The 12,359-nt window shown below is 41.8% G+C and overlaps 1 protein-coding gene across 1 annotated transcript in view; it reads right to left on the reverse strand.

Annotated features, from left to right (window-relative positions):
* Window positions 1-12,359, reverse strand: part of TNFAIP6 (TNF alpha induced protein 6) — a 31,032-nt gene that overhangs the window by 5,287 nt on the left and 13,386 nt on the right. The window contains exons 2-4 of the mRNA XM_019522427.1: window positions 8,298-8,435; window positions 6,699-6,860; window positions 1,056-1,284 (exon numbers count right to left, since the gene is read on the reverse strand). Of these exons, the coding sequence (XP_019377972.1) occupies window positions 1,056-1,284; window positions 6,699-6,860; window positions 8,298-8,435 (529 nt within the window). The remainder of the gene's footprint in view (window positions 1-1,055; window positions 1,285-6,698; window positions 6,861-8,297; window positions 8,436-12,359) is intronic.

A 12,359-nucleotide genomic window follows, 5' to 3' on the forward strand; every position in this document is an offset into this window, starting at 1 on the left:
CTGCCTGCTCAGAGCTGGCACCTTGGACCCAGCTGGCTGTGGTTGACCTCCTGGCCAAATGGGGCCAGGAGGACATGCTTTGACAGTTCAAAGCAGGCCACCACACCCGGAACATCTTTCAGGTGATAGCTGCCCAGATGGCCGGGCAGGGGGCACATGTGGCAGTAGTGCCGCACAGAGGCCAACCCTGCAACCACAGTCTACTGGCTCTGCAGTCCCCATCTGGGTCTGGCAGGTGCACAGCAGGTCACAGCAAGGCAGCAGCCCCCCACTGCCAGACTGCTGCAGTGGGTAAAGGGTGCAGGGAACTCTCAGGGCTGCTTCAGCAGCCAGGCTGGCACAAGGGGTAGTGTCCCCAGGTACCAATTGGCTGGGCCCCAGAAGCTTCTGAGAGCTAGTAGCCCAGGGCAAATTTTTATACTGCTGGGGCCAGGACAGGGCAGCTTTTTATACTGCTAGGGACAGCACAGGTGCTGGCCCCGAGCTCTAGCTCCTCCTGGCTGCAGATCCAGAAGGAGCCAGGCAGGGTTATTTTGCCCCAAGTAGCACAATTTGTTCCACACCAAAGTGCATGTCCGAGCATATGCGCTGAGGCAAAAATTTGTACTGCTTCTAACTGAGCTGCTGCAAGTGCACATGCTTGCATGTGTGGACACGCCCCATGGGGCTAAACAGGCTGCCACTAAGACTGAGTTGCCTCTGTCGGCACGTCTCCTAGCTGCCCAACTGCAGTGTGCAAAGGGTGAAGCACCTGGATGTGCAGGCCTGGTGTGAGTTGAGCAAAGTCTCCTGCTGCTGGATGCCACCAAACCCTAACTCTGTGGGCTGGATCCAATCAATGGCTCTGAAGGTTAATCAGCTGGTAGGCCATAATTTGTCAACCCCTCTTCTAAAAAAAATTAGATGTGGAATTACTGAAGGGTCTATTCAGCAAATACAGTCTGAAAAAGGGCTCTTTGTCTGGCCCCATTTTGAGACTATGAAATATTATCTTGAACATTTCAAGACCAACTATATTGACTTAAATAAAATAAAGATGTGGAATTTTTTTTTACCTGCCCACAAAGCCAGTGACATCATCATAGCTGTCATATACTTCTAAGTAATCAGCCATGCAGGCAGTGTCATCTTCAACATCAAACTCCAGGAACTGTAGATGAATTTGTTGCCCGTACTTCAGTCTAATGTGCCAGTAGCAGATCTGTTCATTTTCATATTCATTGGGGTAGCCTGGTGACTTAAAGATGTGCTTTGAATCTGTAAAGATTCCACCACATTCTTTTCCTAAGAGAAAAATTAAAACATTAGAAAGAATCTAAATGCTTATCTCAGATTTTGACGGGGATTTAGTCCTTCATGGCTATGCATCTGTTAGGTCTTTCCTCAGAAATATGTAGAATCAACTCACTGACTATTCCATAGTGTCCATCTAATTCCATGCACTCACCCTTTTCAACCCACAGAAGTCATTGCACACATATGATGTGTACAGTTCACACAGAGTTCATATGTTGGAAATTAGATGCCTAATTTAAAGCCCAATGAAGTCAGTGGTTGTGTCTACACAAGATGCTGACTGCACAGTAGCCTAAGACTACTGCACAGTAGCATTGAGTGAAAACAAAAGTGATGCAACAGTACTGCACAGTAGTCGTGGGCTACTGCACAGCAGCATCACAAAAAAGCAGTACATCAGTGCTACTGTGTAGTAACTCGGGTTACTGGACAGTCATTTAGTACTTGTATAAACTTTTCTACTTGTTTAAACTTGTATAAACTTGGACTTGTACTAAATGGCTGTGCAGTAACAACTATGAAGTCAGTGTCTCGTGTAGACATGGACAGTGTAAAGTCTCTTACTGACTTCAGTGGGTACGGATTAGATCCTAGGTGTTTCTATAAAGAGGTTTGCATTTTTTGGCCTAGTCTATTTTTAGTCTTCACAGGATTTTTTTATAAATCATACCATCCAACCTTATGTCTCCTCTTTCAGGTACTTCCTTAAAATTAAAATCAAAGTCTATAAACTTGAGACCTCATCCCCACTTAATAGGATTTTTTTTTGCTTTTCCTTATTTTCCCTTCTTTATGCCTTATACTCCAAGATATTAAACACTTGTTCCCATTAATTACACTGGATGTTGTAAACACAAAACACAAAAACACAGGTCTGTAGAATTAAGCATTTAGTTTGAACATTTAGTCTTCAGATTTATAAACTCTTTGACACAAGCACTTCATGAGAAAGCCATGGTTCTCAAGCACAGTTTGTTGCACAAAGGTGCTCCCAATATCTTTAGACTCTCAGGCTAGAAACAGACATTACACATAAACACATAAAGTGATCAGAAACTGGTTTAAACCTATAACAGAACATACGTTCAGTGCACATAAACCAGTTTCAAAATGGCTAAAATTGGTTTAAATTAAACCTGGCTGAATGTAGTATCAGACTTAACTGATTTGGGTCAAACTGGTCTCCTTCCTGGTTTAAGTTAAATCAGAGTCCCCCAGTGTCCCATATGCTTTGCAGCCCTAGGCTGGGCTGGGTTGGCTTGGGATGTCTGCTGGAGCAGAGCAGGGTTGGCCCCACCCCTCTCCTTTCTAACCAGAGGACTATCACTGTTTCAGCTGACTGAGGGATTGCAGTGGCTGTCAGGCTTCCTCCTGCCTCCCCCTCTCTATTGCTGCTCAAGCAGGGATCCCCCTTCCTGCCTCTCTTTCACGTCAGGGACCCCAGCACAGACACCCTGCATCTGGCTATGCCCTCCCACTGCCCATGCTAGGTACTGCTGAGAGGTATCTGTGTGGGTCTCCAATTTCACTGGAACAAAGGGCAGACAGCTAGTGGCTTGCAAATGCAAATGCATGCTGCAGATAAGGGCTAGGGACAGACATGACACATAAACTGGTTTGTGTGATCAGAAACTGGTTTAAGCCTGTAACAGAACAGATGTTCAGTGCACATAAACCAGTTTGAAAGTGGCTGAGACTGGTTTGGGATAAACTTGGTTGAATATAGTATCAGATTTAACTGATTTGGTCAAACCAGTTTATGCAATGTCTGTCCCAGACCCCTTCCTGGTTTAACTTAAACCAGAGTCCCCCAGCATTCCAGATGCTTTGCAGCCCTCGGTGGGCCTCTCCCCTCTGGTCCCTGGCTGGAACTCCAGCAGAGACTGCCCCCCCCCCCCCACTACCTGCTCAAGCAGGGTTTCCCCCCTCTTCTCTCCCATAGCATGGACCATAGCCAGCATGTGGTATGCTAGCTAATGCTGAGAGGTGTCTATGTAAGGCAGACAGGACAGTGTCCACTTATGGCTTTTTGGAGCTAATCAACAGGTCAGCTGGTAATGTCCCTGTGTTCCTTCCTTGGAAAAAGTTGTATAAGAAGAGCTTGAACTAATGAGAGAGGTTGTTTTCTCTTGATGGGGTGTTACCAGCTCCCTGCTGGGGAGTTGCTAAATGCTCTGTTATCAACTCCCTTCTGGGTTGGTAAGGAGTAGAGTGGGTGGGGAGGGGGAAAATGCCTCCTTAATCAGAGCGTCCTGCTGGGGCCTGGCCAAGTCCCCCCAGTCTAGCAGTGTGGAAGAGAAGGAGGGGGGCTACTCTAGCCCCCCCCACACACACACCGACTTCTAGCCTGAGCCACTGCTGGCATGTGCCTCCATGTTCCCAGTCCAGAGGGGATGCCAGTGCGGTTACAAACTGGTTCAGCCTAGCCAGGTTAAACTAACCAGCAAAGATTGCTTAATTCAAGTTTAGGCTTTTTGAAAGTCTGTCCCTATCCAAGACGATCTTGAAACTAATGAGAGAGATGTTTTCTTTTGTAGGGCTTGATGGGCCAATAAACTTTGTTCTGACAAGCAGCCTGCTAGCTACAATCTGTCCCTCTTCAATAGGGAACAGAGAAAGGTATCAGAAGTGACCTGGTTTGCAGACAGTATGAAGAAGCAGGGAGAGTGAGATTGAAAAGCTCAGTATCATCAACAGGTACAAGGTCTGGCAACACTCCTGCTCCTTGAGCAGTGAGCTGGGAAAAGCCTAGGACAGTGCAGGCAGGTTTGGGGTTTACAACCCTTCCTAATCAGAGCGTTCCGCCTGGGCCTGGACATGCCCTGCATGCTCAGCATGCCCCCCTGCAGCTCAGCATTGTGGAAGGGAAGGGAGGGATGCTCTATTGCCCCTCGGCTTCTATCCTGAGCTACTGTAAGCATGTGCCTACATTTCTGGAAGGAAAAGGGAATGTCTGTCCACCTCCAAATTGGCTCAAACTTTGCAGGTTAAACTAACTTGCAAAGATTGAATCAATTCAGGCTCAGGCTTACTGAATGTCTGTCCCTAGCCTCAGAGGGCAGTGCAGGCATTACTTAATTAAAGAAGATTGAGCATCACCTCCCTAGGACCCTGCCCTGTAACCTGAAGACAGGCAGCTCTATTTGAGTCTGAACAGCACTGTCCATTGATCATAAAACATTTTTCTTACAAGGGGAAGGATTCAAATTGTTTTCTGAGTGTTAACAGCTTTGGGCAGTTATGCTGTACTACCAAGCAAAACATTTGTAAAATAATTAACATGCATCTCAGAGGAGAGGGCTGACAAAGGCAAAAGAAAGGCTGACAGTAATTATCAGTGAAGTATTTCTCATCCTGTCTTTATATGTTGAACATCTGTGAGTATCCCCCCCCACCCCACAGAGGTATTTGGTTGATGGCTGCCCAGCTAACACAAACAAGCTAGAATCATAGCATGTGCAAACAAGCTATGCACAGCTGTATGTATGTCACTACTAACCCTAAATACTGGTTTCATAACATGGGACAGTATATTTGGACTTTATGAGAATGACGTAAAGAACATACAAAATTAAGCGCTTGTTTTTTTCATGTCCACTTTTTACTGTCTTCCTGAACTTGCCTTCTTTCTTCAGCGTGCCGTGTGTAGTGGTACCAAACTATATTGGAGAGGCTGCAATTTAGTGTAAACATAGCTGAGCGAGCTGTAAACATATAAGACATATTTGAACCAGCTAGCTTAGGAACTGGCAACAGTTGGCAGCAGCAGTACAGAACTCAGCATGAGATATTTTACCCTGCCAAGACATACTCTGTATTTGGCCCAAGAATTGGCAGCCTGGCTTGGGTAGTTTCTCTGTGTGCTAAACACCCAGCTGGCACCCTAGCCATTCAATCATGTATGCTTATATTTCAATTCCAGGCTAAAAACTCATTTTTAAGAGTTCCATTAATGGGAATAGAAACAAGTTCTAAATATGTTTATCTGAAAAACATCTGAAGAACGTTCCTCATTTAATGGCATTTCATCTCTCATTTATTTTTCTCGGTATGTACTTGAAAGCCAGGAGAAGCTATAGGCAGATACGTATTTTCTGCCTAAAATGCATGTTTTATAACAAAAGTAAAACACTGAAGAGTTAAATTCCCTAGCTTGGGCTTCAAACACAATTTTAAGAAGGATCTCATACTAGATGATTAGAAAAATCCCGTGTAGCTTAAAAAACCTATGGAGAATATCAAAGTAAGAATTCTTGTGGGTGATATTGATCTTTCACATATTTCCAGGACCAGCAGGGTAACAACATCACTTCAACACTACCAAACCCTGGAGGAGATCCTCATTTAATCTTTGCCCAGTGGCAGTATTGGAGCCGGTGAGGTTGACCTGAGGAATGATCATTGCTAGATGAATTAGCTCCACTGAAGCTGACCCGTACACTGGGAGAACAGGTAGTTTATTTATAGCTTGTTAGAATATTGCTCAGCAACTACTGATGAGTTAAGCTTTTGAAAACATTTTGAAGTTCTAAAATGTAGACTGAAATGAATTTACTTGCTTTTATTTGTTTTTCATTATACCTAAGACTTCCTTCCAAATGTCAAACAATTAAAAAGGACATCTATTAAAGGGATAGTCATAACTCAAAATTGGGCATAATCTAGATTTATAAGAAAAAAAGGGTTTTATGAAGTTGAAATTGAAAAGATCAATAGAACCCATTTTCTGGATTTTTTTTCAAACCCATGAAAATGGCAGTTTTAAAATAAATTCTTGACAGCGGAGTCTGCAACAGAAACACTCAGAACGGCAAAATGAACAGAATCAAACTGACGTAATGGATTTTTCTTGCCTAACTTCAGAGAGACGTGAAAGGCAAACAGACAGGAGAATGACTGGAGCATAACTCAGAGGTGGTTAGCCATGCTGGGCTGAAGTCAGGCACGAGGGCGGGCAGGATGGCATCTTAAGAATTTAACTGGTTCAGTCTGCCCTGTCCTACCTTCTTCCTGACAAAACTGAGATTTAAAACATTGTTTTAATTTTAGTATTCTAAGAACTTACTTTGTAACATAGATAAAAAATTCTGTTCACAATATAGGATATTAAGTTTTCCCAGCAATGTGGCTGTTACAAATACACAGGGCAAGATATTCAGGTTTCAGTACTTGAAACCAGGCATCTAAATTAAATTATCTGTAATTACCCACAGTCTAAACAGAGATATAAGCATGTAAAACTGCACACCCAAGATAGAATTTTTTTCACCCTGTCACATTCAAAGTGTTAGCCACATTATTCATTCCCTGGCCAACTGTCAATCTTTTATTAGGGTATCAGTTAGTAAAAACATATTTTTAGTAATAATAAATAATCACCAGTGGATTCTTTTTAAACCCACCATTAGGATTGTAGCAATAGGCATCCCATCTCTCACTTCTGTTGAGCCGAAACCCATAGTCAATAATGCCAGTTTTTCCGAACCCACAGTTTGTTCCGGCTTTCACAATGGGATAGCCAACTCTGCCCTTAGCCATCCAGCCAGCAGCGCACACATGAAAACCTGTGAGAGAAAGAAAGTTCTGTGGATGCTGTGTAAATTTGCCCCAAGCAAGAAACATTGTACTGACTATTGCTTCCTTCGAACTAACATTTTACTCTTGTTGATAAAAATTAGTTAATGCATAATTAGCTTAACAGACATCTTGTTTCAAAGTGTAACATTACTTCTTGTATTCCACATTAAAATTATTGCTTTCTCATTTAAAAATCAGATGAAGATGAACTATAAAATGCATTGTCTTGGAGAATCTAAATACAGTACCAGCCTTTGTATTCAAATTAGATTTTAAATTAGTCACATACTTGTATTATATTTATTTGTTTTGCTAATGCCTCATCTTCCAAACCTTGCTCAATCATTACTTATGTGTATAAGAATATGCAGGACTGGGCCCTTAGGGTAAATAAAATACTGTATACTGAATATAGCTATGGAAATAAGAGCTTAAAATTTTAATTTATATTTCCAATTTTAGAAGTCCTGTTAATACACTGTTTATGGTTAAGAGTTTAAAAATAACAGTCAAAGACTTCAACATTAGTCAGTATTGGAACAAAACCATTTTTAAATAGATGACCACATTTTCAAAATGAAAAACTAGAGCATATTTGTGGTTGGTTAGGGTTTCATAGTCACAGAAGACAAAGGTACCCTTTTTGACTGTGTGCTGGTGTCCATTGCCAGCTTCTGACTCAACAATGAAGCCTGCATATTTCTCAGAATGGAAGATACTTTCCCATAACCTAATGTTCTGAATGAATGTATCATGAAACACTGAACAAATGCTATTAGCACATACACTGAACAAACAATAGCTATGTGAAGGTCTGCGCTCATTCAGCTTTTAACACCAAACACTCGTACCCTGCCATTGGGACATTTGTTCTCATCTCAATCCATACACAGCAAATTCTACTAATACCTTTTGAATAAACATGATAAAAATAGCTTGGTGGATAGAGTGAAAATTTGAGACCTTTCATTTCTCCTGAAGTGAGCCCCTGCAATGTTGAGCTATCATTGTAATAAGAAAATGCACTGGAAGGGAATGACCTGGTCTTATACCAACAATAACATCCCCTTCCTGTTACAGACTGATAAGGATTTGGGAGTGAGGCCACTCCTAGAAATATCTGGGAAGAAGCTGCTCTAATGCATTCCTCCCCCATATCCAGCAGCTCTCTGCCACACCCAGAGCACTAAGGGATTCCCCAGCAGTGCAGACAGCTGCTACAACTGGCTGCTGTACAAGAAGCGCAGCAGCCTTTAGCCGCGTACAGTTCAGGCAAAATTCCAGTTGCCTCTGTTTTCGCATGAGGTTGCAAGAGCTCCATTGCTCCCTGCAACGATGATACTTCTGATGAGTGTCAGCAGCAGGGTGAACAGGTGATGTGGAATTCAAACCATGAATGTTCATATAGACATTTGATTTCTAACCTATTTTTCGTGCTGCCTCCAGCTCCTGGTATGTGGCTAGGCGTCCTCCTTCATACTCACACACTGCTTTTGCTTCTATGTAGGTGAGCTGATATTTTCCAGTTCGCGCCTCCCTGTGATACACTCCAGCTGCTCGCTCTGTGGGACCAAAACAATTAGCAATTCAGTATTTCTTCAAAATAACCACCCCTCCTGGATGATGTCAGATCTCACTGTTTCCATTGGTTTCTCAGGAAGTGCACCTTGGACTATTGCCCAGGTAAGAATACAAACTAGATAGTCATCAAGTAATTTATGTCCCTCCCAACATATGGAGGTTAGAGTTTTGAATGAACAAATCAACCTATTGGATTGCCAGAACGTTTTGGAAAGTAGTAGTTTTAGAAATTATCAGCTGGTGTCAGAAACCCTGGGGTATCGTAGTTGACGTTTGTGATGGTGTTTCCTGCTTGTTTTGTCACCATGTATGCTTGGATCTAATTTTGAATGTTTTTTTGATAGAATAAATCAGAACTTTGTCTTGAAGTTCTAGAGAAATGAAGACAGTATTACTTGGAAAATCAGATGTGAAAATTAAAGGGAATTGCAATGTAACCCACATATACCTGACTTTGTGTCTCTCACAAGAAACAAAACTTGAGCCTTTGGTAGCTAACATTTCTATCATACAGAAAATTTCTTAAATAAGTTTTATAACACCACTGTAAAACTTCTGTCATTATTCTTGCTGCCAAGGGCCCTTTTATGCAACTACTTTATATGCAGAAATTTACATTAATTTTAAAGGGCAATTGTCAATAATATTACAAATTAAGTGATCTTTATATCCTTCTTTCTCTATTGCAGTACATCTGGAAATCTTGAGTCTTCCAAACAGGAGAACTAGATCTGAAATTTTTGCTTTTTCCCCCTTTCTCTCGTACTAGAGAATAAACTAGTTTTAGAGATGTATGAACCTATTCATCTGAACAGAAGCCTGTGTACTAGATGATATCTGACAAAACCTACTGTATAGTAGTATGTAGACGAAATGAGGGGCATGTATGCATGACACTTTAAAGTGGGCTAAATGCTTTTGCATGCTTTAATGATGTCAGTGTTTGTATGCATTGATGGCGCATTGTGCATTAATTACAGCCGCTGTATGAAATTCGGCGGTCTAAGGCGCCTTAAATGACTTGGGGTGCAGCAAACTAAAACTCCCCTACAGCCCCTACAGCCCCAGAGTGAAGCACTGGACTCTGTGCAGCTCAGGGGCTCTGCAGGAAGCCCTACAGGCAGCCTGGCAGCAGCCCGGGAAGGCAGGGTCCACCAAAGATCTTTTTTTTTCCCTTGGAGCCTGCCAGCCTGAGCTGTGAAGGGGCCCAGTGCTTCCCTCTGTGGCTGCAGTGCCCCCCAGGACTACCGGAGCCAGGTGCCTTGCAGGCAGGTGCTGCCTGGAGGGGGGAGGGAGGGAGGGGGCGCTGCTGCCACAGAGGGAAGCACCAACCTCCCCTGCAGCCCAGGGACAGCTCCATCTGCTGGCAGCTCGCCCTCCTCTCGCTGCTGTTGGAGAGGCAGGGAAGTGTGTGCATGACACGGGGGTTTAAAGGGCCCTAAATTGAAGCAGTGTTTTTAAAAACCCAACACTTCAATTTAGGGCCCACGTTTCATCTACACATGCCCTCGTCCTACAAAACTACTACTAGTCAACATAATCTTAAACAGCACATTATAAAACATTTGTGTATTTATATCAACTATCGTTTGACAGAATGCTTAGAACCACTAGTTTTGATGATGTTAGAGACATTTTTGAAAACTTTCCCACCACTGAGCAGTGGTTAGCAATGGTGAGACTCATACTGTAGCCAGCTTGATGTCTGCCAGTGTAGTTTTTGGACCTATGTTAACTGGATTTGCTCCCAGCGGGGTTAGATTACACTGTTTAAAACATTCTCTGCAGACAGTGGGCTGCTACACAAACGTACTCAGAAATTTCCCTGGCCTAGGCAAGGCTAACGCATATTTTATAGAGGATCCAAGGAGTTTGGCTGCCTCCTGTGCAAAAAATAATAATGTGATTCATCTATACTAAGCAGTGATGAAGCATGTTAACTATATTATAATAAGAAAACTTCAGGGATACAGGTTTTAGCTGTGTTGGTCTACAGACAAAAAATATGCAGAACTCTTGGCAGAGGTTATATTTTTTATTAGACCAACTAAATAGTTGCAAAGCAATTTATTTATTTGCAAGCTTTTGGCCTCACTCACCCTTCCTCAGGCAAAGGAAAATGCACAGATTGTAACATTTCTCCTAGGTGGAAATGAAACTTCATATTGCACAGGAGAATAAAAAGGTATTATAGATTCCCCTGGTGGAAAAGTTCATTTTATGCAAATTAGGCTCAAATAAAAGTTCAAGCAGTTTGTTTACCTCCGAATTATCTGATCAAGCAACCTAAATCTTGTTTTAGGTTGTTTACCCTAAACTTGGAGGTAACCCCTCCCCCTTGCTTGTGGACTGGCTGCTGGGGGGGATCCCCCACTCACTTGTTGACCAGCCACTGGGGGACTCCCTGCCAGGGGTACACTGACCAAAAAAGTTTGAAAACCTTTGGAATCTAACGATGCAGAACTTAACATCACTGTTCTTTCATGAGACAATCAGAGAACTTAAGTAATTAATGACCAAGTCTCACAAGAAAGCAAAGTGAGTCCAAAAAATCATAAATTTAAGTCATCTGATCTGTGTTCAGAAAAGGACACAAGTTTGTGACACTGGGAAAAAAGTGGAGGATTTCTGAGATTGTCAGAATGAGAAAGGTGACCAGTTCTCAATACAAGTTAGAGCAGTCAGGTTTGGAAAGAATATTTCAAAGAACTTCTAAATGTATAATATAAAAATGAAAGAAGAGTTGCTGAAAATCTTATTGTTAAAATCAAAATAACAGATCCTTTGGTAGAGGAGATACAGATCTCTGTTAAAAACTCAGAAATAATAAGGCACTAGGGACAGGCAATCTTTCAGCTGGATGCTTGAAATTTAGATTCAAAATGCTAAAGCACCAACTTCACAAGATGATTAAAAATATCTGGAGAGAAGAAAGAATGCCCAAACAAAGGAAGCAGGCAATAGTATGCCCAATTTACCAGAAGGGTGATTGAAGAGAGTATAATAACAGTCAAGGTATCCCCATTACCATTCACAAAGTAAAATTCTTTCGTAAACTGCTTCTAAATGAATTGCTCCCATATACACAAAAAATTTAGGGACATGATTATCAGTGTGGGTTCAAGGAAGATACATCAATTTTGGATCACATTCTCAAAGAGGTTATTGCTGGAAAAGAAATGGGACGTTGCAAAAGGTGTACATCAAGTTTTCATAGACTTCATCAAAGCTTATGATAATATTAGAAGAGAATCACTATGAGCAACCATGGCAGGGTTTTGAATTCCTAGAAAATGGGTATGCTTTACTAGGATGTGCATTAAAAGATCAAGGACTTATGCAAAAATTGAAGGAATGCTATCAGATCTGATAGAAAATCAACAGCTGGTTCAAACAAAGGGACCCACCTTCACCAATGCTTTTCAACTTGATGCTTGTAAAAGCTGTTGAAAAAGAATGAGGTCTGCAGTAGGACTGACTGCATCTGGTATTTGCGTATTCAGATGATATCTACTCAGCAGGAGAGGAAATGGAAATGGTACAAACAAATACAGATATCATAGAGTTAAGCACTAAAGAAGTTGGGCTTACTATTAATGTCAGCAAGGCTAAATATATTAGAAATAAATTTCAAGTTCATATGAAAATAAGGATAGGGAATGCCATTGTGGAAAAAGGAGAACAAATGAAGACATAGTTTTAACTTGAGCTTCAGGTATGTAACAGGTTGAGGAGGACTGTGCTGTAGCGAAGCTTTGTGTTTTGTTCAGAAATCTTTTCTTATTAAGCCCATTCATTGCATAGTTTAGCAAAAATAGATATGCACCTAATGATCAATTAACCCTGTCAAGTTTGGAACCTTATTGTTCATTGGTCTGTAAGACAAGTTTGTGTTTTTGCTTTTA

The sequence above is a fragment of the Gavialis gangeticus genome, unplaced genomic scaffold, assembly GCF_001723915.1.
Source record: "Gavialis gangeticus isolate Ggan-Ray unplaced genomic scaffold, GavGan_comp1, whole genome shotgun sequence".
Classification (NCBI taxonomy): Eukaryota; Metazoa; Chordata; order Crocodylia; family Gavialidae; genus Gavialis; species Gavialis gangeticus.